The sequence below is a fragment of the Hippopotamus amphibius genome, chromosome 4, assembly GCF_030028045.1.
Source record: "Hippopotamus amphibius kiboko isolate mHipAmp2 chromosome 4, mHipAmp2.hap2, whole genome shotgun sequence".
NCBI classification, from domain to species: Eukaryota; Metazoa; Chordata; class Mammalia; order Artiodactyla; family Hippopotamidae; genus Hippopotamus; species Hippopotamus amphibius.
The window spans coordinates 88,333,448-88,359,235 of NC_080189.1; the positions used below are offsets into that span (position 1 = coordinate 88,333,448).

The 25,788-nt window shown below is 36.2% G+C and overlaps 1 protein-coding gene and 1 non-coding gene across 3 annotated transcripts in view; both read left to right on the forward strand.

The window, feature by feature from the left end:
- RELN (reelin) overlaps positions 1-25,788 on the forward strand; it is a 494,116-nt gene that overhangs the window by 350,574 nt on the left and 117,754 nt on the right. For both annotated transcript variants that reach the window (XM_057732969.1, XM_057732970.1), the window contains exons 20-22: positions 1,995-2,231; positions 24,170-24,362; positions 25,153-25,265. In XM_057732969.1, coding sequence (XP_057588952.1) covers positions 1,995-2,231; positions 24,170-24,362; positions 25,153-25,265 — 543 coding nt within the window. The remainder of the gene's footprint in view (positions 1-1,994; positions 2,232-24,169; positions 24,363-25,152; positions 25,266-25,788) is intronic.
- LOC130852752 (U1 spliceosomal RNA) lies at positions 5,539-5,702 on the forward strand. The gene has a single exon (XR_009053472.1). It is a non-coding gene; the product is annotated as a U1 spliceosomal RNA (small nuclear RNA).

A 25,788-nucleotide genomic window follows, 5' to 3' on the forward strand; every position in this document is an offset into this window, starting at 1 on the left:
CCAAAGTGGGGACTGTAACCCAAGAGTCTGATTACAGATTCACAGTCTTAATATATCTGCTAAGGAAAATATCGGTCACTTCAATTACTGTCATCACATACACACACACATGTGCGTGTGCAAGCACGCGGACACACACTTATTTTCCTTTAAAGTTGCCCAAGAAATTCTACTTCTCAGTTGTTGATTTTTTTTTTAAAGTAGCTTCTTTTTTTTTTTTTATAATTTGTTTATTTATTGGCTGTGTTGGGTCTTTTTTGCTGTGTGCGGGCTTTCTTTTTAGTTGCTGTGAGTGGGGGCTACTCTTCTCTGTGGTGCGCAGGCTCCTCATTGCCGTGGCTTCTCTTGTTGCGTAGCACGGGCTCTAGGTGCATGGGCTTCAGTAGTTGCAGCACATGGGCTCAATAGTTGTGGCTCATGGGCTTAGTTGCTCCATGGCATGTGGGATCTTCTTGAAGCAGGGATCGAACCCATGTCCCCTGCATTGGCAGGTGGATTCTCAACCACTGCGCCACCTAGGAAGCCCCAGTTGTTGATTTTTAATGTTATATTTATTTTTGTCAGAGAGAATAGTAACTGCTTTTAAAATTATTAATATAAAAGAAAATTTTCTAGTAACAATGCTAATCAAATTAAATTATTAAATTAATGCATAATGTTTTTATTGTTGAGCCTGTTTGAATGTAGTTTGATTGTTTTATTATATAGTTGATATGTTAACATAAATAATATTTAATTATTTAATAAACAAATATTTAGAAAAATTAAAGTGAAAATTACTGAAATAATGTAACTAAATTTTACTCTTTTAATAAACTCATGTTGGTTAAAAAAATTCAGCAAATTGTGGAAAGTACTTAAAAATCATAAACTTATTGTAGCTATACTTTTTAGTTTAAGAAATGTTTTTAATTTATATTTCTGTATGTGAACATTGATTTCTCATTATGTAAAAAGTATGTTTTCTCACATTACAAAAAGTTCTACCAATTTTTTACTATTTATCAAAGGCGATAATCATGTTATTATCATGTTATTAGCAATGGTGGTAATCATGTTATTCCATCCCATATTTTCATGTACAAATTATTTAAAGAGGAAATAGGTATTATTCTTAATAACTTTCAGTATGCAAAAAATTACATTTTCAAGATGTGACTTAATGTTTCTTTGTGTAATAACTAAAGATGAACATAACACAAATATGAAAATCAATATAATTTCTCAGTAAATCCAGCCTTAGACATTGAAGTTTTAAAATAATTTATTTCTAAGTTGTCCAGTTAGTCACCTGTCTTAGGGAGTTTTCCTTTGCTCACTAGGAAAAAGATTCAGTCCCTTCAGTGTGTGTTAACTGCAAACACTCCTGGTGTTTAATTGCACATTGATGGAGATAAATGCTCCATTTGCCATTTGCTTCACATCTCACCTTATATATGGATGTGAACAGCATGGTACTGTGATTTATGGAGCTTTCAAGCGGATGTCATTGTAGTGGCAATTAATGTATGGTTCCTGCTGCTGTGTACAATGATTGCTCCTGGAAATTAGATATTATTCTTAATTTTCTTCCCCATTTGTCAGATGCAGGTTTGTTGTCATAGCCACCGTGATGGAGCAAGTGACCTCGCACACTATGCTAAATTCATGGGAATGAAGAAGTGCCATGGTCCCAATCAGCCCAAAACTATAATGTGTAACAAGCTGCCCAAGATCCTTTCCCAGACTTAGGCAAATCCTGCCGCAGTGACAATTATGTTTTATTGAGATAGCTTTTCTGAGAGCAGCTGAATGAAAGCAGTTGCAATTTTGGATGTGTTGGGAAGACTTTGTTGGAGTCAGACAGGAAATTGGAAATCCTAAGAATGTTTGTCATAGCGGGAGAATTATTTTTTTCAAATATTATACTGCAGAAAAAAAAGATCCTGCTATAAATATTTGTACTTTAGGATAGTCAAAGTAATCTGAATTTTTACTTCTATTTTCTCCTTTAGAATAATCTCTGTAGAATTACCAGATGATGCAAGACAGTTTGGAATTCAGTTCAGATGGTGGCAACCATACCATTCTTCCCAGGGAGAGGATGTATGGGCTATTGATGAGATTATCATGACGTCTGTACTTTTCAACAGCATTAGTCTTGACTTTACCAATCTTGTGGAGGTCACTCAATCTCTTGGATTCTACCTTGGAAATGTTCAGCCATACTGTGGCCATGACTGGACCCTTTGGTAAGGATTTCATCTTTGTTCTTGTTGTTACAGTTTGCATTAAGGATTGAGGCACAAAGATGATCTTCTAGTCCATCTAGCCCTTAGTCATTTGTTGACAAATATTAACTGAACATGAATCTTTTGAAAAGTCATTATTATGTCTATAAATTATCTTGGGAAAGAAGATTAAAAACAAAATACTGCTAGATTTAAATAAATATAAAATTTCATTATATTTATTAACCTCAAATTTTCACTCTCCCCCATTACATATAAAAACCCCCTTCAAAAAGTGTAAATAACTAAAGTGACTAACATATTCTCCCTTCATGGAGGTCCATCATTACCATAGTGAAAAGTGAAATCACTCTAATGACTATTTTAATAAAATTTCTCATGAGGTGTTTTATTTTCATGCTGTCTTATGTAAAATCCAAGAAGTTTTTCTGTCCCTGGTTTGTTAACTAAGATCTCCTTTTCAATCCATTTTATCAAGCAGTATTGGACCAGTGACTTGTATAGTTAATGTCAGTGGGGTTTCAAGATTGTGGGATCTCCTAGTCAAGATACCTTTCATTCTTATGTTTTTTTTTTTTCCACCCTATGGTCATAAGCAAACTTAATTATACATTAAGCAGTAAGTAAATAATTTAAGGCTATGATTAGTACTTCAAGACATGGGTAGGATGACACGGTAGTGATTAACTAGAGTCAGGAGGTAGCCACTTAGGAAAGTGAGGAGGAGGCTGTGTTTGGGTAGTTCAGAGAGTGGATACAATGCATTCCACTAATTGGAAAGTAAAAGAACAGGAAGTTCCAGGCACATGAAGATCTGAAGGAAGAACATTCAACTAGAGGAAGCTTTGTGGTACAAAGACTTCCAAAGCATGAGTGACTATGGCATGTTCAAAAGCCATAAAGGAGGCCAGTGGTGCTGGAGGCCAAGTATGGGGGAGCAAATGTCAGAAATGGAAGCCAAGAGATGTGCAGAGGACAGATCAGGTGGAACTTTCTAGGCCTAGAGATCCTAGGTTAAAACTCAGGTCTGTATAATTTCAAAACTCACAGTCTTCACTGCTGTGCATACTGTCCCTCTCTGGGTTCCTTTAGAACTTTAAACATGATTGGGGAATAATTTTCTAAGAGTCTTTTACTTTCTATTGAGTCATGGTCAGACCAATTTAATTTCTCCAAAATGAATCTCGCCAAAAGCTATTCACTGCAGTTGTCTCCAGAGAGCATATCATAAATGACCCATCAGTGACCTTATCATAATTAGAGGTAAATTTTACACACCATTGCACATAAAATTACCTTTGATGGGAATTGTGCATGGACAGTCACATCTCACACACAGCAGGCTAAAATGCTAGCATCAAAATGACAGCTAATGGAATGGAAGTACAGCTGATCACTGTTACTGCAAGCACTGTTGAACTAGATGGAATGAAATTTCTATATGACAAAATATGAAAGGTTACATTGTGTATTTTCTAGTTAATAGCCTCAGATGCTTGTTTTTATGCATGTTCTTTCTTAGTCCTGGAATTTTCAAAAAATAAAAATTAAAGGGGTGAAGCAAATAAGATACAAAGATGTAAAGCAAAATGAGATTTCTTGAAATTTTATGATTCTGAAATTTTAAATTGACCTAAATTAACAATAATCCAAATTGGTCTTATACCATAAACCATATTCCCCCAAGTTTGTGTAGCAGTTTTTCTTTCCAGCACTTTGAATACAACAAAGAATCATATCACGAATGCAAGTCCTGTATCATGTTTATTTTTTCATAAATAGTTAACATCTGCTCAGATAAACTCCAAAGTTGCTGAGCATTTTAATTTAACACTTGGGTTGAATGCATGATAACAGCAGTTTAATTTCTGTGCTTTGATCAAAACCCTAAGAACAATATCCTTTCACACAAGTCTGATGAATATTCTTAACCCACCACTGCTTTAATTGGTGGCGATACATTTACTTTGTGAAAGTACAATCATAATAATTATAGAAAACCATAAGAAAATATAAATAATTGTACAATCCCCATAGGCACCTTGAGCAGCGCCATAGGAGTTTTATTAACAAGCACATGTGAGCAATCAGACTTGACTTTCTGATCGTCTCTAAAACGAAAAGGAGTTGTCTTGGTTATGAAACAACAGAGAGTATACTCTGGTGGTGATAATGAGGCTAGAGAAACACATTAACCACTTTAATAAGGACATGAAAAATGCTCTCTGCTCATTAAAATGAAACAACATGGAAGATCTCAAACTGTTCCCATTTTCTTAGCCAATGAGTCAAAATAAAGCCCCTGTTAATGACACCGTTCTCTCTGCTGCTGTTGAGGAATATATTGTCCAAGTTCAATATGAACTCACTCTAGTGATGTTTTTCAGGAACACTTATTGCAATATTGAAATTCACATGATGATATTGACCAACTATTTATCATAACTCCCTAGTCCTAAAACAAGTTTTCTTTTCTTTTTTTTTAGTGTAAAAGCTTTGGAGCATGTTATCTTATTAAGTAAGAATTCTTTGAACATGTTCAAATATGTGGCCTCTGCCCTTCAATGACCTTGTTTCTCTCAAGGGAAATTTTGAAATGTATACATGTTCTCTGCAAATGACTGATGTTAAATTAATTATTGTTGGCTTTTCCCAGCTGTGAGTTCATTTGGTTCTCATTTTCTAACTCATGACTTTCCATGAGCATGGATTGTTGTTACTGAGAGTGTTCTCCAGGGAAAACTTGGACAATTGCTTTTTCATTAGAAGAACTACAGTCAATATGCTATAAATCACTTTACAGTGTGTCATCTTAGAGCACGTTTTTCCATGGGGAAATGAATTGCCTTTAATTATTTGTAGTACTTTCCTTTCTTCCATACATAGTATCTGAAATCAGAAACTCTGTCTGCTTTATGTTCTAAAAATAGTCTTTAAAGCCTCTTTCATATATTTTAAGATCACTAAGGGAATTATTTTAATTTAGATTTATTAAAGATTACTTGACTAATACTATTAGTGAAAATACTAAGGAGCATTTACATTCCTCTGTCTTATCTAGTAGACTAGCTAAGTATACAGGTGGGAAGGCCATTTTTGTCATATTATGTAGAACTTTGGTTTCAAAATGTGTAAAACTGTGAGGGGATAGTCATTATAGTATATTAGAATTGGCAGTTGGTTTTAGTAGAAGAGATAAAGAGTTTTCCAGACAAGCAAAGGCTAAAGGAATTCAGCACCACTAGATTGGTTTACAAACAAAAGGGCTCTAATTAGTAATAGGAAAACATATAAAAGTACAAATCTCATACTTACCTGGCAGGGGAGATACCATGATCACCAAGGTGGTTTTCCCAGGGTGAGGCTTACCCATTGCACTTCAGGTATGCTGACCCCTGTGATTCCCCCAAATGTGGGAAACTCGACTGCATAATTTGTGGTATTGGGGGTCTGCATTTGCACTTTCTCCCGGAAAAAAAAAAGTATGAAAGTATATAGTTAAATTCAGAATACTCTCATTTGTAGTGGTAGTGGGTAAATCACTTATAAATCTACTATGAAGGTTAAAAGACAAAAGTAGTAAAAAAAAAAAAAAAAAGAACTATAACAATAGTAATTTGTTAACAGATAGACAAGATAAAAAAGATGTAAGTTATGACACCAAAAACATGAAACATGGTGGGGGGAGAGGGTAAAAATGTGGAGCTTTAGTATGCATTTGACTTAAGTTGTTATCAGCTTAAAATATACTGTTATAAATATAAGAGGTTTTGTATAAACCTCATGGTAGCCACAAAGTAAAAACCCAGAACAGATACACAAAAGATAAAGAGAAAGGAATCTAAACATAACACGACAGAAAATCATCAAATCACAAATGAAAAGAGCAAGAGAAGAAAGGAATTACAAAACAGCCAGAAAACAATTAACAAAATGGCAATAGTAAGTCCATACCTATCAAAATTACTTTAAATGTAAATGGACTGAATTCTCTAGTCAAAAGCTAGAATGGCTGATTGGATTTAAAAAAAAAAGACCCAACTATATGCTGCCTCCAAGAGTCTAACTTCAGCTTTAAGACCACACACAAACTTGAAGTAAAGGGATGGAAAAAGATATTCCATACAAACAGGAACCAGAAGAAAACAGGAGTAGCTATATCTATATCAGACAAAATAGACTTTAAACAAAGACTGTAATAAGAAGGGCATTACATAAAGGTGTCAGTCCAACAAGACTGTATAACATTTGTAAATATTTATGCACCCCAACATAGGAGTACCTAAATATACAAAGCAAATATTAACAGACCTGAAGGGAGAAATTGACAGCAATACAGTAATAGGAATGGACTTAGTACGCTACTTTTGATAATGGGTCCATACAGAATATCAATCAGAAAACACTGAACTTAAAAGGCAAGTTAGACCAGATGGACTTAACAGACATTTACAAAACATTACATCCAAAAGCAGCAGAATACATATTCTTCTTGAGTGTACTTGGAACATTCTCCAGGATAAATCATATGTTAGGCCACAAAACAAGTCTTAACAAATTTATGAAGACTGACATCTTATCAAGCAAATTTTCCAACCACAATATGAAACTAGAAATCAATTACAAGAAGAAAACTAGAAAATCCACAGAAACGTGGAGATTGAACACTATGCTACTGAACAACCAGTGGGTCAGCAAATCAAAGAATATCTTGAGACAAATGAAAATGGAAATATAACATAACAAAACATATGGGATGGGAATTCCCTGGTGGTCCAGTGGTTAGGACTCTGTGCTTTCACTTTCGAGGGCCTGGGTTCAATCCCTGGTCAGGGAACTGAGATCCCACAAGCCACCCAGCATGACCAAAAAGGAAAAAAATCATATGAGGTGGAGTCAAAGCAGTTCTAAGAGAGAAGTTCATAGTAATAAATGACTACATTAAGAAATAAGAAAGTTGTCAAATAAACCTAGCTTTACACTTTAATGAACTAGATAAAGAAGGACAGAGTAATTCCAAAGTTAAAAGAGGGAAGGAAATAACAAAGATCAGAGTGGAAATAAATGCAATAGAGACTAAAAAGATAATAGAAAAGAACAGTGAACCTAAGAGCTGGTTTTTTGAAAAAAATAAACAAAATAGACAAACTTTTAGCTAAACTTACCAAGAAAAAAAGAGAGAAGGCTCAAATAAAATCAGAAATGAAAAAGGAGACATAACAACTATATGGCAGAAAAGTAAAGGATCATAAGAGGCTACTGTGAACAAGTAGATGCCAACAAATTGGGCAACCTAGAAGAAATGGATAAATTCCTAGAAACATACAACCTACCAAGACTGCCTTGTGAAGAAATGAAAATCTAAACAGACTGATTACTAGTAAAGAGATTGAATAGTAATCAAAAACCTCCCAAAAAGCAAAAGCCTAGGAACAGAGGGCTTCACTGGTGAATTCTACTAAACATTCTAAGAATTAATACCAATTCTTCTCAAACTCCTCCAAACAGTAGAAGAGAAAGAATACTTCCAAACCCATTTTACAATGGAAGCACTACTCTGACACCAAAACTAAGCAAGGATATCATGAGAAAAGAAAATTACAGACCAAGATTTCTGATGAACATAGATGCAAAAATTCTCAGCAAAATACAGCAAATCTAATTCAACAACACATTTAAAGAATATATACCATGATCAAGTGGGATTTATTCCTGGAATATAAGGGTGGTTCCACATGTGAAAATCAATCAAGTGATACACCACATTAACAAAATGAAAGATAAAAATCATATGATTATCTCAATAGATGCATAAAAAGCATTTGACAAAATTCAACATCCTTTTATGATAAAAACTCTCAACAAAGTAAGTATAAAGGGAACATACCTCAACTTAATTAAGGCCATATATGACAAGCCTACTCAATGATGAAAGGCTGAACATTTCCTCTAAGTTCAGGAACAAGACAAGAATGCCCCCTCTCACCACTTGTATTCAACATAGTCCTGAAAGTCCTAGCCAGAGCAATTAGTCAAGAAAAATAGAAGTCTCCAAATCAGAAAGGAAGAAGTAAAACAGTCTCTATTTGCAGATGGTATGATATTATATTATTATGTATAGAAAAGCTATAGACTCCACCAAAACTGTTAGAACCATTAAAAAGATTCAGCAAAGTTGCTGGATACAAAATTAATACACAAAAAATCAATAGCACTTCTGTATGTTAACAGTGAACTATCAGAAAGAAAAAATTAAGAAAATAATTCTGCTTACAGTTACATCAGAAAGAATAAAATACCTAGCAATAAATTTAACCAAGGATGTGAAAGATCTGTACGCTGAAAACTGTAAGACACTGGATGAAAGAAATTGAAGAGGACACAGATAAATGGAAATATATTCTATGCTCATGGATTGGGATGATTAATGTTATAATGTTCATACTACCCAAAGCAGTCTACGGATTCAGTATAATCCCTATCAAAATTCCAATGGTATTTTTCACAGGAATAGAACCAACAATCCTAATAGTTGTATAAAAACCACAAAAGACCCTCAAATAGGCAAAGCAATCTTGAGAAAGAAGAACAAAGTGGGAAGCATCACACGCCCCGATTTCAAACTATATTACAAAGGTATAGTAATCAAAACAATATGGTATTGACATAAAAACAGACACATAGATCAATAGAGAACAGAAAAGAAAGCCCAGAAATAAACCAATGCATTTGTAGCCAATTAATTTTTGACAAAAGAGCCAAGAATATACAATGGGGAAAGGACAGTCTCTTCAATAAAAGATGTTTGGAAAACTGAACAGCCATACACTAAAGAAAAAAACTGGGTCACTATCTTAAACCATACACAAAAATTAACTCAAAATGGACCAAAAACTTGAACATAAGATCTGAAGCCATAAAACTCCTAGAGGAAAACAGGCAGTAAGCTCCTTTACATCAGTCTTGGCAATGACTTCTTGATTTGACACCAAAAGCAAAGGCAACAAAAGCGAAAAATCACAAGTGGGACTATATTAAATTAAAAAGATTATTTGCAGCAAAGAAAACTACAACAAAATGGAAAGACAGCCTACAGAATGGGAGAAAATATTTACAACTCCTGTATCTGATAAGGCATTACTATCCAAAATATATAAAGAACTCAAACAACTCAATAGCCAAAAACAATCTGATTTAAAAATGGGCAAAGGCTCTAGATAGACATTTTACCAAAGAAGACGTACAGATGACCAACAGGCATATGAAAAGATGCTCAACATCACTAATCATCGGGAAAATGCAAATCAGAACCACAATGAGCTATCACCTCACACATGTTAGAATGGCTATTAACAAAAAGACAAGAAATGACAAGTATTGGTGAGGATGTAGAGAAAGTGGATCCTTGTGCATTAGTTGATGGGAATGTAAATTGGTACAGCCACTATGGAAAACTATATGGAGGTTCCTCAAAAAATTAAAAATAGATTCCATATGACCCAGCAATTCTACTTCTGGGTATATATCTGAAAGAAATGAAATCACTATCTTGTGATATACTTGCGCCCATCCCCCCCTATGTTTGTGGCAGCCTTATTTACAATAGCCAAGACATGGAAACAATGAGAGTGTCCATCAATGTGTGAATGTATGATAAAGAAAATGTGGTACAAACAATGCAATGTTTTCAGCCATAAAAAAGAAGGAAACTGGACCATTTGTGACAACATGGGTGGACCTTGAAAAAATCCAAACTCATAAATACAGAGAACAGATTGGTAGTTGCCAGAGGTGGGGGTGGAGGATGGACAAAATGGGTGGAGGTGGTCAAAAGGCACATACTTTTCACTTGTAAAGTTAATAAGTTCTGGGGATATAACGTTTAGCATGATAATTATAGTTAACAATACTGTATTCTATATTTGAAAGTTCCTGAGAGAGTAGATCTTAAAAGTTCTCATCAGAAGAAAAAAAATTTGTAGCTATGTGAGGTGATATATGGTAACTGAACTTATCACAGTGATCATTTTGCAATATATAATCTACATATATCATATATTAGGTGTTGTATACCTAATACAATGGCATATGGCAGTTAAACCTCAACAAAACTGGAAAAAAATAAAAAATAATAAGATGAAATTTTAAAAAGCTATAGTTTTTATCTTTGTGCTTGGGGAAAAGCAGATTTAATTAAAGGAAGATTTAGAAATATGTGAGATGTAGAAATGTCAAAAAGGCCTCCTAGTTACTTTCATGGGCACTAGAAATAAAAGTTATATAACATTACTTGTTATGTCTAGTTTTTTTAAAGTAAAACTTGTCTAAGATACCTTAGAGGACTGGGGCGGGGAGGGTGGGGGGACTCGAGGGGGGGGAGTCAAGGAAGGGAGGGAATACAGGGATATGTGTATAAAAACAGATGATTGAACTTGGTGTACCCCCCCAAAAAAAAATAAATAAATAAAAATTAAATTAAAAAAAATTAAAAAATAAAATAAAATAAAAACTTGTTGTACTAATTTTTTTTCCTTTATACAAGTAAATCACTAGCACTAGTTACGGTAGGATCATTTTTTAGAAAAGAGAAATTACTTTTAGTAGTAAAAGTAGAGAGAAAGTAAAAGAGCAACATGCGAGAAATTGTTAGCTGTGACTGACAAAAGGCATGAGGAAAAAGAGGGTGACGTTGTGTGGTATGTAATGTTGTGATGGAAGGACTTTAGAAGCCTAGTTTTTTTTTTTTTGTTTGTTTGTTTTTTTTGTTTTTTTTTGGCACACGGACTTAGTTGCTCCGCGGCATGTGGGATCTTCCTGGAGCTGGGATCGAACCCGTGACCTCTGCATTGGCAGGCGGATTCTTAACCACTGCGCCACCTAGGAAGCCCCAGAAGCCTAGTTTTTGACACCAGCCCCAGGTGACATGGTCAGCTCTGGGGATGTAGGAAAGTTGACTTGTAAAAGAAGAATAACAGCTGCCAGGTGGGTGGCCCAAGTCAGAGGGAGCGGACAAATGGCTACAAGTTCAGGACATTCAAAAAGCATATGTTCATATCTCATGGGCATCTATAAGCATGCACAACAAAAAAGAATTTGTATATTTTATGAGAAGCAAGAGTTGTCTGGGGGAAAATCTCAGGCTAAAAGGATTCTAAAAGCCTCTTTATCTCATAATACAAATTAAATACAATTCACTTGCAATAAGAGGTAGGAAATGGTACTGTGGCTCTATTCGTGATTGAAAAAAATCAATAATATAGCATTATGCAATAGTCATATAATAATATAGCAGAACTGAACAATGAGTTAAATGTGTTTTAAGCTATTCAAGAGGAGCTATAGTTAAGGTACTTCTAGGTTATAAGAACCATCAACAATAATGTATAGTAATGGATGATACAAAAAGATTTCCCAACTGACCTAGAGAAATCCCTTCACAGCTCATGCTTGCACAAAGCTGACGTGCATCTGTGGGGACTGTTGAGTCCACAGGCAGATCTAATACGCATTTAGCAAGCAATGGGCCAAACATTTTTTAATGAGATCTACCTTTTCTTCTGCTACCTTTTGGTTAATTTTTTTAAACAGAAATATGTGTTTGCAAGGGTTAAGAGTCAAGAGTCTTTTCTACATTCAGATCTTTATTCCTTTGGACTGGTCTCATGAAAATAGTGAAGGAGGTTGCCTGATATTAATATAAGGAATGTGTCATAGGTAAACATTGAGAATGGAGAGGCTGGATTAGGGCCTCACTGAAACTTTGGACAGCCTTGATCCTTTCTGTCATAAGACAAACAAATTTATGACTATCCCTTTATAAAATGAATCTGCTTATAGAATAAAAACAATAGCCAAGTAAATTTCTTTAGGATTTTCCTTTCATTGAACATCAACCTATAATTTTTATAGAAATTTTGTCAGTTTAAATTGTTTATTAGTAAACCGAGAGTATTCTTGGGATTATTTTCTTCTTTTACAAAGACTGTTTTAAAAAGTAATAAATCAACTCAAACTGTGCTGCTGAAGAAAATCATTTGGGGTGAACCGGCTCCCAAGAGCCGCTTCAACTACCATTTCACAGTAAGTGATTAGGAAGCTTAGCAGATAGATAAGGTAAATACATTGAGTGACAAACTGAAAAGTCACTATTATTTTCAACAGCTGTGAAAAAGTATTTTCAGTACACAGGGGAATTAGTACCTCTATAAAATTGGTAACATAATTAAATATACCCCCGAACAGATTTATAAATGACTTTCTAAAATAAATTCTTAAAAAAAAAAAAATTATTTATTTATTTATTTATTTGGTTGCACTGGGTCTTAGTTGCTGCATGTGGGATCTAATTCCCTGACCAGGGATCAAACCCAGGCCCCCTGCACTGGGAGCACGGAGGCTTTTTCTTTTTCTTTTTTTTTTTCATTGATTTTTTTTTAAAGCTCTTTATTGGAATATAAATGCTTTACACTGTTGTGCCAGTTTTTGCTGTACAACAAAGTGAATCAGCTGTATTTATACACATAACCCCATATTCCCTCCCTCCTGAGACTCCTTCCCACCTTCCCTATCCCAGCCCTCTAAGTCATCAGCCATCCTCGAGTTGATCTCCCTGTGCTACGCAGCAGCTCCCCACTAGCTGTCTATTTTACATTTGGTAGTGTATATATGTCAGTGCTACTCTCTCACTTCGTCCCAGCTTCCCCTTCACCCGCCCCCCACCCTGTGTCCTTAAGTCTGTTCTCTACATCTGCATCTTTATTCTTGCCCTGTCACTGGGTTTGGCAGTACCAATTTTTAGATTCCATATATATGAGTTAGCATAAGGTGTTTGTTTTTCTCTTTCTGGCTTACTTCGCTCTGTATGACAGTCTCTAGGTCCATCTACCTCACCACAAATAACTCAATTTCATTCCTTTTTATGGCTGGGTAATATTCCATTGTATATACGTGCCACATCTTCTTTATCCATTCGTCTGTTGATGGACATTTAGGTTGCTTGCATGTCCTGGTTGTTGTAAATAGTGCTACAATGAACATTGTGGTACATGTTTCTTTTTGGATTATGGTTTTCTCAGGGTATATGCCCAGTAGTGGGATTGGTGGGTCATATGGTAGTTCCATTTTTAGTTTTTTAAGGGACCTATACTGTTTTCCCTAGTGGGAAGTGCAGAGTCTTAACCTCTGGACCACCAGGGAAGTCCCAGTAAATCCTATTTATTAGGCCTTTTCATCATGAAGATTTCATTACATGAAATTTTTCATTCATTGATAGGCTAATTTATATGCTCAATTCTTTATTGACTGTACTATAGACACTATTTGTCCCATAGGCATAGCACTTGATGCTGAAGATGAAGATAGAAAAGCCCTTTGTTTGTGGAGCTTTATTTTCTAGATGAGAAAAACAAAAGTGAACAAGTAAACAAATTTGTAATAATATACCAGATATTGTAGTGGTAATTGCTGTGAGGATAAAGGAATGGAATGTTAGGTGGTGTAAGTGGAGAGTGAGACTGTTTTAGGTAATATGTTTAGGGAAGCCCTCCTGGGAGTGTAGAGACCAGAATAATGAGAAAGTGTGATGTGAAAGTGTGCAAGGAAACCATTAGAGGCAGAAAAAATGGCAGGATCAAAGGTCCAGAGGCAGGCAAGGAACTAGGTTATGTTAGGGCCTTATAGAGCAATAGAGAGATTTTGGATTTTATTCTAAGTGTTATGGGAATCCAGTAAATAATTTGAAGCAGGGGAGTGATGTAATCATATTTTTAATATAATTGTAGCTGCTGTATGAGAATAAATGGCAGGAGTAATAGGAGAAGCAGTAGAAGGAGCTCACCTCAGATGCCAGTAGTGTCACCCACATGTGCTTATAATGTTGCAAGGAATAGGCTGATGGACCACTTGAAAATACATATTGGAGAACAAAGGCTTAGGACCTGCCAAAGGAATGAATAAAATGGCCAGGTTTCCAGATTCATGTCCTGTTGATGTCCAGATGATTGACTTTTGAGTCATTTATTTCTCCAAAGTTAGATTTTCCTCAAAATTTTCCTTTGGACTAACCAGCTAACTGAGATTTCAGAAGTACGAGAACGTACCACTAAACACACAATAGAAATCTGCATTTCATGATCTATATTCAAGGTACGTCTGGCTTGTTGAGAAATTCAATAGGCTGAGATAGTTACTTTCTACAAACAGTGGTTCACAAAGCTTCATGGTAGGCCCTGGGTGACCTGACCTGGTCAGCCTTTCCTGCCTCCCTGCCTTTCACTCATTCCACCCAAACCACATTTTTCTTCCTTCTCTACCCCAACGAGCCAAGCTCTTTCCTCTCCCAGCATCTTTGCATTGCCTATGCCTCTTCCCAGGAATTTCTTTCATTTTAGTCTCAGTGCCAAGCCTCCAAGTTTTCTAGGGAACTGGAAAAAGCCCAAGGGCTTGGAAAATGAATATTGTCTCAAAAATATAAGAAAATTGCAAAAATAGAATTAATAAATTTAAATTAAATATGTATAAAATACAGCATATGCCAATTCCAATAATTGCTGAATTTAAATATTCATGAAGTTTCATGCTATTGGAAATAATTTTTTGGTCAGATTCCTGAGTATGTTGAGAAATCACAGCCAAATGTATATTCCATGCATTACCAGTAGCCAAATAAAATTTAAAGGCAAAATTATAAAATCTGCTTGAAGGTTTTTGCAACAAAAAACATATATGCAATGCGGGACATGAGTGCATTTTAATATGTTTACCATGACCTGTGATGCAGTTTCCAAAAGTAAAAGTGTCAAAGTCCTATAAAAGTCTTAAAATGGTCCTGCTTCAGTGCTAACTAAATTAGTACACACTGTGTGGCTGCACGTGGTTGGAAGGATAAAGAGAGAGAGAATTTCAAAGATTCCTCATGTATCTTTCTCTCTCTCCTCACCTCTTCCCTCCAAGCTAAACATTTTCATTCAGGGCTCTCAGGCCTAACTATTTACATGGGCCACTGTGTTCCTTCCTGAAAGGAAGTGAGGTGCAAGAGGAAACAGGAAGGAGATGACAGAGACAATGGGAGTGTGTTGAGAAGGCAGGCCCTAATTATAAGTAGTGTAAAGATGGATTGGGCAAGTTCACTTCAGCCAAAAGTGGCTCTAGAGTTAGTGCAGATACCATGTAAGAATGACAGGAGTAAGGAGGTTCTAGATAGCCAAAGATCTGAGATGAGTTGAAGTTATTAACAGAGGCTGGAAACAGCTAAAGCTTCTCTGATTCCTCTCCTCCCACCAGAAGAGGCGGGAAGTCTTGGTGAAAAGGGCCCCTGACAACTTCACTGCTCACACATTCACAGGTTCCTGGCAAGAGACTGGCAGGCACTGCGAGAGTCGAGAGGGGCTATTTTCCCCTGGGTCCTTGGCCTCCCCACTCTCTGATAGTCTGTCCCCTTTCTGGCATCTTGGTCTCGCGCGCATGCTCTCTCCCCTTCTCTCTTTGGGAGCCAAAGCCCAGGCTGTGCTTCATGCTGACTCGCCCTCTGACTGTTACCTAGCAGACATTTCCCTTTTCCTGTCAGTTTACTGCAGCTGCTGAATATTTCCTAAAACTGCTGTGAGATGGACAAAATGAAGATTCAACTGAGACTTAACAGAAATCTTTGAAAGCATTATCTCACCAACAAATTTCTGTAAACTTTTAAAATTTCTATAAACTTTAAAACTAGATTTTTAATTACCATATGACCCAGCAATCCCACTACTGGGCATATATCCAGAGAAAACCATAATTCAAAAAGACACATGCACCCCAATGTTCATTGCAGCACTATTTACAATAGCCAGGTCATGGAAGCAGCCTAAATGTCCATCAACAGATGAATGGATAAAGAAGATGTGGCACATATATACAATAGAATATTACTCAGCCATAAAAAGGAATGAAACTGGGACATTTGTAGAGATATGGATGGACCTAGAGACTGTTATACAAGTGAAGTAAGTCAGAAACAGAAAATCAAATATCCTATAGTAACGCATATATGCAGAATCTAGAAAAATGGTACAGATCAACTGGTTTACAAGGCAGAAATAGAGACACAGATGTAGAGAACAAACACATGGACACTAAGTGGGGAAAGTTGGGGGGCGGAGGGGTTGGGGGAATTAATTGGGAGATTGGGATTGCCATATATACATTACTAATAAAAAAAATCAAATTGTACACTTTAAATACATGCAGTTTATTGTACGTCAATTATATCTCAATAAAAGTTCTTAAAAAAAACAAACTAGATTTTTAAAAGGTTATTGGAATTAGCTGCTGGCTGGTGGACTTTAGGAGAATTGGGCTAGTTCCACAGGAGATAAAGGTGAATAAGTGGGCTGCAGATGGATCTCTGGACTCCTAACAAAGTTGTGGAGCCGCTCTCTGTGGCTCCCAGCAGTCACTGGTCCACCAGCCCATCTCACAGTAGCCCCCATGCTATAGGTGAGTGCGACCTGGTTAGAAAGAGAATACAGTGCTCATTGTGGTCACAGCCACTGTGTACAGACAGCCTGAATGTCTAATCTAGGTGACACATTCCCCCCTGTTCTATCTCCCACACATGAAGTTATCTGATCCTTGAGAGAAAACTGCCACTCAGCGCCCAATTTTTTTCTGAGTTTTGTTTGCCAAGAGACTGCTTTCTGTAAAAGCTGAATAAACAGCAGGCAAGCAGCTCGATTTACACGTTACATAGCTGAAAGTAAAATGCTAGTCCTGACTTAAAGAACTGTGAGTAAATTTCCAAACTGAGAAAATGGAAATGGGACTGAAGAAGCTAAAGAATATAAACTACATACTTTAAATAGGAATGGTAAGGATAAGCAAAATAAAGCAGATGCTAGGAACAGAAGTATAAAAGGAGCCTGAAATACATGCTGAAAAGCATGTCTATTCCAAAATATCTTCTATTACCAATTAAACTTAACAAGATAAAGAAGGAGTGGTTTAGTCACTTAGAAATCCATTAGGATTTTTAAAATGAAGTATTGAATAAATACATGACAAAATGCATTATATGTAGAAATTTCAAATTTGTTCGAAGCTGTAGACTGAATGAAGTAAGAACATTGTCATAAAGTAAATTTGTATCTAGAAATTTTTTACAGAGAATTACTCCAGTTGAGAAACAGGTGGGCAAAATGTAGTTAGGAAAACAAAGGGAAAATTAATAAATCAGTCTGTCACATGAATACAATATGTTAAACCCACATGTCTTATATACTCTTTTTCCAAAATCCTCATTGAAGTGATCAAGACAATGTAACAGAGAAAATACTATACCATTTTTGGGATTTGAAGCTTGAATGAGCTTCTGGAAGAAGTGAGTGAAAGTTGGATGACCCCTTGCACCTGGCCCCGCTAAACTCTTTGAGGCTGAAGCTGGGGCTAGAGACCAGTAACACAGTTGGTACTGTGAGGAATAGATGTCCACAGGAATATGAAAAGTCAGGGGCCTCCACACACCCAGTACCACAGAATGGTGAGCATAATGCAAAAGCTGTTAGAGTCACAAAGGGAAAATGACAATACCCATAATTCAGAATGTGACTTTAATATTTTGAGTCCTTGACGGACGAAGCAAACAAAAAATAAGCGGGACCTAGACAAATGTATGAGAGGCAATTAACAAGGATGATTAAATAGATAAAGAAAAAATTGTACCCTACAAATAAAAAATACATATCCCTATCATATGTCCATTGGACATTCGCAAAAAATGATTATGAACTAGGCTCTAAGGCAGTCTTAATAGATACCAATAAAGCATGACACCAAAAGCAGGGACCGTTAAGGTCACATATTCCAGCACTTGAAATTTTTAAACTTGTTTTTGGGGGCAGGGTGGTGACCTTCCTGAGAATAAAACATGATAAAACAAATTGGGAGCAAGGGGCTATTTGCAACATATATGACAGACTACATATCCCAAATATGTGAAGAACTTGTCCAAAAAAGTAAGGAAAAGATAAATCCCAATTCTAAAAATGGACAAAGTACATGAAAAGGCTACGCTCACACCCCAAAAAGCTAAATAGGCAGTGAACAGTTAACATAAAGAGCATGTTAGCCTCTCTAGTAATAAAATAAATGTAGATTAAAAGACTATGCATAGAGTAGATAAAATGAAAAATATTGTTAATGTTCAGTATTGATATGTGATAAGAATCAGCAGCTCTGTCATGGTTAATATTTTTGGTAAATGTAACTTGGTACAACCTTTTTGAAGGGCAACTTAGCAATAAGTACTAACTTTTAAATTTTGCTTTGACCAAGCAATTCTGCTTCCAGGAATTTATCCTAAGAAAATAATTGGACAAGTACACAAAGATATACAAGGTTGCATATTATAGAAATGTTGTTTATAACAGTGAAAAATGAAAACAACCTCTGAAGATTTCCATAATTGGAGATTGGGTTTATTCATTAAAAATGACAATCTCACCATATTTTTTCAGTATGGAAAGATGGCAATGAAATAGTTGTAGAAAGAAAAAAAACAGAACTATTAGGATTCTATAAATTTTTTTAGAAGAAAAGTACGTTTTATGTGTATATTTGTGTGTGTAAATATAAGAAAGTCTGGAAGTATTTACACCAAAACATTAGCAGTGATCATCTCTAGGTAGTAGAATTGTGAATTTTTTGTTTTTTAAAAAATGCTTCTATATTGCCAGATTGTTTTTTCCAATAAGTATAAAATTCATGTATCCCATGAAAATATTATGGTTATTTCTATTTTGAGACATAATATTATAGAAACAGCAAATGAATTTAAATGTCACCTTTAATTCCACAGTGTCAGGAAGTTTTTCTGTCAACTCTAGTAAACATTTCTCTGATGATTACAAGAACAACCTCCCCCCCAGAAAAAGGATGACAGAGAGGCTTAAATTCATTCACATGTCCTTCTGCAGATTAATGTAACTTTTGAATAGAATCAGACCAAAACATCTTTGTATCGGTCTTATGTTTTTCTGAAAATGAGTTCTGCAGAGCTGTTCTTTCCCATGGGTTTCTTGAAGATGATAAAATACTGCTTAGATTTCTAAGAAATGTAGATATTGGTACATTATCTTCTCTTGTGGCCCATTGGTAGTAACAGTTCAGCCACATTGTTTACTTACCAAACTATCCTGAAAGAGAGAGAGCCGTTGTCAAAAATCGCTCAGTCCCTAGGTGATTTGGCTGTTTTACATGAATTTGCTTTTAAAGAACTTTGTGGCCTGAGTATTCCCCTATTTACTTTAGTTAGATGTATCTGCCTTTCATATAAAAGAGGCCTTTTCTCTGGAGATGGGAACGAGGCTCTGGGGAAATGCAGAAAGAGCAATTTCTTTAAGTGAGGATAACCTCAAAACCTAGTCTGTGTGCATTACAGCATTTAAGTAACTGTGGTTTTGGAAGACTTGCCTTTTCTCCCTCAAGAGACCTCTCTCTCATGTGCTCATTTTATTTAACATTCTTTGCATGCCTTTGATAGGCGTGACAGTGGAAAGGACATCAAAGTAGAAATCAGATGGCCTGGTTTCTAGCTTTTTAGTAACTGTGTGAGCCAGCAGCTCAGCCTCTCAGTTTTCCTTCTCTGTCACACAAGGTTGACATCCCTGATGTTACCCAAATGGTCTTGACTCATAGGTCATATGAAGTAATCCAGCTGTTGGAAAACCACAATGTCCTGCACCAGCACCAGGTGCTTCCTGAGGTGCATCAGGCTCTGAGTACTGTGGGGGATGAAGAGATGCACAAGATGGGACCTCTCCCTGCGGAAGGGCTTCCAGCCTGGTCAGGAAAATAGATCCTCAGCAAGATGAAGTAAGGAAAGGGAAGGCAAAGAACCTATATTGTGGACTAGGATATGATTAAAGGAGACTTGAGTTATATTATGGTGTCATCCACTTATCAGTTTCATAGCAGAGAGCCTATTAGCCTTCTTGGGGGTGGAAATGAAAAGGCACAGGGAGGTAAGCTTGTCCTAATGGAGAGAGTTATCCCCATTCTCTCATTAAATCTTATAATTAAATGCAGACTTTTTTTATTGTTCTTTTATTTTTGAGGCACTCTTGCAAATCAACATGAATAGAACTAAGCCTCCAATTCCCAATGCATTCTGTCTCCAGAATTTCTCCCAAAAATGCTGATGTGAACTATTTTTTCTGTTTCTGTGATTGCAGCAGAGAAGTTCAGCTTCATTTTTGCCTTTATGAACATATCCTGACTTAGACAAGCAGCAAAGAGGAGCAGTTTTGTAAATTAAAGAATTGCAGTCTGTGAAATTCTCTCCCCTAAAATTCCAGCTGTGTTATGAACATCAGAGTATTCAGGAGGAAAAAGTCAGGCCTAATATCACTGGCTTTCAGCCAGTCTTGAATAAATCATAAACAATTGAATGAACTTGTTCTATGAATGGTCAAGATTTTAAGGCACAGACATCTATGATATTTTTCGGTTATTTTGCTTCAGATTAAGACATCAGGCGAGGTATCATGCAGTACCATGAAGGATGGCCAGTGTATCAGAAGTGCATTCAGCTGTAGGTTGCAACAAAAACAACCAGAAAAGACTGACCATGGCATAAACAAAAGTGAAGAGGCTTATTTGTCATTTGTAACAAGCAGTCCTAGGATTGGCAATCCGGGGCTGGTAAGCAGCTTAACAAGGCCATCGGGGACCCATGCTCTCTTCATCTTCCTACTCCACCATCTCAGCAGAGAGAGCTCCAACTGCACATTTGTTCCCACAGTTGTTATAGGATGGCTGCTGCCCCATTAGGGAGGAAGAAAGACAGTAGGAGCAATAAGCAAATGGGCATGCCATCCAAGTCCATCTGTCTCTTTTAAAAAGCTTATATCAAAGCTAGGTGAGTATACCTACCTAGCATCTTTCACTTATGTCCCATTGGTGAAAATTCATTGGTGGTCGTGGACACCCCTAGACCAGTCACTAGAAGGAGACTGGGGAGAGAGGGGCTGTGGATAGCAGCTGATCAGCCTACCCAACAGTATCTGTCCACAACTACCGGTAGAACAAATATGCATGCTAAATAAGAATTTTATTGTCACTGTTTAACTGTTCTCCTTTAGCCTCTTAACTTGTCCTTTTATATACTTTTTGTCTTATTTCTTTCTTGATGTCTTGGTACCTTTAAAAGCTGTTATCATCAGGGTAGCTCACAGAGCACCCACTTCTCAGGTTTGAATGCTTCCTCTCTCCAACCAAGTTCATGGTTAATTTGTAACCATGCAAAAGTTAGGTGCAGGCACCATTTGCAGAACGCAGCACATCTTTCTGAATCTGCATAGAATTGCCAGGACAATAAACCATCTCAGAATGGAGGAATTTAAAAAGAGCTGATTGTGGAAATAATCTTAAGTTATTTCAGAAATGCTGGAGCAGAGAAACACTGTGCATGACATGAGTGAGAAAGTTTTAGTGCCTCTGTGAAGCCTGTAGACCCTTCAGCCCATGTGCTACCATGCACTGTGTGATTTTTTGCCAGATGCCCAGGGTATATACCGTGCCTTTAAAGCAAACAGTTAAATGAAGCCTCGTTGGCTGCCTCTGATTACCTTTCTTATATAAAGGATAGTAGAAAGCACATATAACCTTTGAAGCGTTCGGGATATTTTTGGCTGTTTCAACGATTCTGGAATTTATATAGATGAATTTGTGCCTATATAGCTTATTAATATTTTTGTTCTATGTTGATTTCTTTTATTTTATAATATTGCTAAAAACTGCATCCTACAGCTTCTTATTTTCTAGATTGCATCCTGTATGCCCTAACACATAGCCACAATCATGGCTTTATATCTCTAACATTGGAGCATCATTGCATAGTAACTGAAAGTTAATGATTTTTAAATTAACTATAATTGAAAATTACTCAAAACTACAGTGCTTTCTTCTCCATCTTAGAGTAATAGAAGGACAGAAAGATAGTGTATTGGTTGACAGGTTTTGGAGTCGGGCAAAGCTGATTTCTCATTTAGTCTTTAACACTTACTGCCCCCATTTCCTCATTTGTTAACTAGAGTAATTGTTCCTACTTCACAGTTATTGTAAGGATGGAACTAAGGAATATAATGTAGGTATTGTGCTTAGCACAGTCTTAGGATATAGTCCTAACTCAACAACTGGTGGGCATTTTTATTAATAATAACGAACAAGTTGTAACACTGGGTTTGTACGCCTAGTGGTACTGAATATGACTTTTCCCTTCATTTATGAACAGTACACTAAAGCAGAGATTGAGGCTCTTACATTTTATTCCTCTATTTGTTGTCCAAGTGCAAAACCTTATTTTAAAACTTAGGTAAACAATATTTAGTCATTATCTGGAAAAAGCTTCTTAAATTTTATAACCTTGACCCCAAACCCATGATGATCTTCCATATGGACAAAATTCATCTTTAAATAACGTCTTAAACTCTGCAAGAAGCAAGTCAGAGTAGTAACTTTTTATTTTGCTGATTCGGTAAAGGGAAATTAAGAAAAAATATTAAATGCCTCAGAGATTTCATGAAATATTGCATTAGCTCCTTTGTCTACGCCAGCTAAGCCCCCTTACCATTGAAGAGTGATACTTGACCTGCTTCAGAATGGCAATACCAAGTGCTGTGGCAGACAAACCCCAGTGTGGTTGGCCCTGGGAATATTTATATTGACCCATACTAACTACTGTGAAACATGTCCATAGTCTAATCTCTGCTGGCAGGTTATAAATTCTTTGAGCACTTTTCTCTGAAAAAATAATTGTGCCTGCCTTCAAACAGTTTCTAATCACATAGTACTCAGTTGGGACCCAGCAAAACATGGGAATTTTACTGAGTTGAGTAAACATGGTAACTCAGCCGTTAAAACTACATTACCATGTTTTCAGTATTTAATGGCTGAGCATTAAAAGACTATTGGAAAATAAGAAAAATGAAAAGTTTTAAATTGTCCCATTTGCTACCACCACACACAAGCCACTGCAAACATTCTGGTAAATTTCCTTCATGCATCATTTTGTGGACTTTTTTAAAACTTATTTTATCATACACATGTTAATTTGATTATATTACCTTCATAAATATTTGAAATATGGACAATCTGTCAAGTGACTAACTAGTTTACTTAAGCATTCCATTTTCCCTATAGTTTGACATCAAAATGGTTGCCAATTACTACTGTAAGTAAACCTGCAATATTCATCATATTTTGTAAGATTATTTTTGAATTTAGGACTATTTCCTTAGGATAGATTCCAAGAAATGACTCAAAGGGTTTATACCCATGAGTAGTAAGTGAGTGAGTACCCATTTTCAAGTATATTTCACAATAGGTATTAACTTAAAAAAAATACTGTTTCTTTGATAAGCAGATTGTTTCAAATTGCCTTTTTTAGATTAACAGAAATCCATTCTAGAACTTGGCAAGGTTTAAATAAGTAAAATGAAACTATTTTGATGTATGATATGAAATGAAGAGCTTAACTTTTCCCTGATATAGTGCTGTTTTTTAAAAATTTATTTTATTTATTTACTTATTTATTTTTGGCTGCATTCAGTCTTCATTGCTGCATGCAGGCTTTCTCTAGTTGCTGCGGTTGGGGGCTTCTCTTTGTTGTGGTGCGCGGGTTTCTCATTGCGGTGGCTTCTCTTGTTGCCGGGCACAGGTTCTAGGCTCAAGGGCTTCAGTAGTTGTGGCTCATGGGCTCAGTAGTTGTGGCTTGTGGCCTCTAGAGCACAAGCTCTGTAGCCGTGGCGCACGGGCTTAGTTGCTCCACGGCATGTGGGATCTTCCCGGACCAGGGATCGAACCCGTGTCTCCTGCATTGGCAGGCGGATTCTTAACTGCTGCGCCACCAGGGAAGTCCCTGTATTGCTGTTTTAAGTTTTCTGATTTCCACCTGTGTCTTTCAGTTTCACAGGAGATTCTAAACTTGCCTCAAGTATGCGCTATGTGGAAACACAGTCAATGCAGATTGGAGCATCCTACATGATTCAGTTCAGTTTGGTAATGGGTTGTGGCCAGAAATACACTCCGCACATGGACAATCAGGTGAAACTAGAGTATTCAACCAACCATGGCCTCACCTGGCACCTCGTCCAAGAGGTAAGTCTATTTTCTCTAATGCTTGTGATAGGTAACCTTCATCTTTTTGCATAGGAAGCAGAGAATTACAGTTCTAAAAGTTTAGGTTTGGTTGAAAAGGAACAATGTTATTTGTAACAGAATTGACATAAAGTCAACAGTGGATTACAAGGATGCCACATTCTGCACTATCAGATATTAAAGGACAATTGAAAATTTTTAAAAATGGGAATAACTTCAGGACTAGATATACAGGATGGTGTTTTCAACATTATTTTCTCTAGCTCTCTTTCTCTATAAATGTCTCTTCTTTCCCTATAGCATGTCTTCATCTGTTCTTTTCTAAGTCTGTTCACCTGCAGGTAGACCATATTAAGAATACAGTATCTCATGTCTTAAAAAATAAAAAAGAAATACATAATTCCAGTTTCTTAGAATAAAAGGTACTTCTTTATAAATACATACTAGTGATCTGTTATTGCATTAAATGCATAAATATCATAGTGAATAGGATAATTTTACCAAATGCCGGTGTTACGCTAACAGGTCAAAACATGGATCCTAATTCATTTTCTGTTTTTCCGTGTGAGAAATGGAAGACATTTAATTCCATTGTGGCATCTCATTTCAATTATTTCCCAAATATTTTAGCTTCACGGAAGGGAAATTTATAGATTGCATTCATGTTGCAAACAGTGAAGATTGTAATATTAGATTTCTCTGAGGTCTTTTTCATTTGTGTTGAGTGAGTACACATATTGCCCTGGAGGACATAGACACTGAGTTGAATTTTTACCTGATTCTCTTTTAGGAATGCCTTCCAGGTATGCCAAGTTGTCAGGAATTTACATCAGCAAGTATTTACCATGCCAGTGAGTTCACACAGTGGAGAAGAGTCATAGTGCTTCTTCCCCAGAAAACTTGGTGAGAGATGGCATCTTCAGATATGACTGTCCCCTTAACTTTTACTGTCTCTTTTAGCATGGTGAATATGAAGAAGAATTAAGCACAAGATGGCAAGATGCATTCATTTTTTTTCAGCATCAAAAGATCTTTCTTTTATACCTAGGATACTTGAAAAATAGAGCTAATGAAAATTTGATTTCCAAACTGTTCTAGCTTTTTCTCATCTCTCTTTTTGCCTCAACTTTTCTGTTTATGGGAAAATTCAGTGAGCCAGTTCCTTTGGGTCTGACCTATAAAAGAGAATGATACAGGAATCTAAAAACTCTATGTCAAGACAGCTTAGATTGCAAGGTTGTTTTCTTGGTGCAAAATCCTTCTTTTCCTTTTAAAAACATAATATACACTTTTTCTCTGTTCAGATTCTTTCAGTAACAATGAAAATCATCTCCCAGGAAGCAGAAGCCTCAATACCTGGGAGAAGGTTAAACACTTGAGAATATGAAAGAGAAAAGTACACTTTTCCCAAATATTACATTTTTTC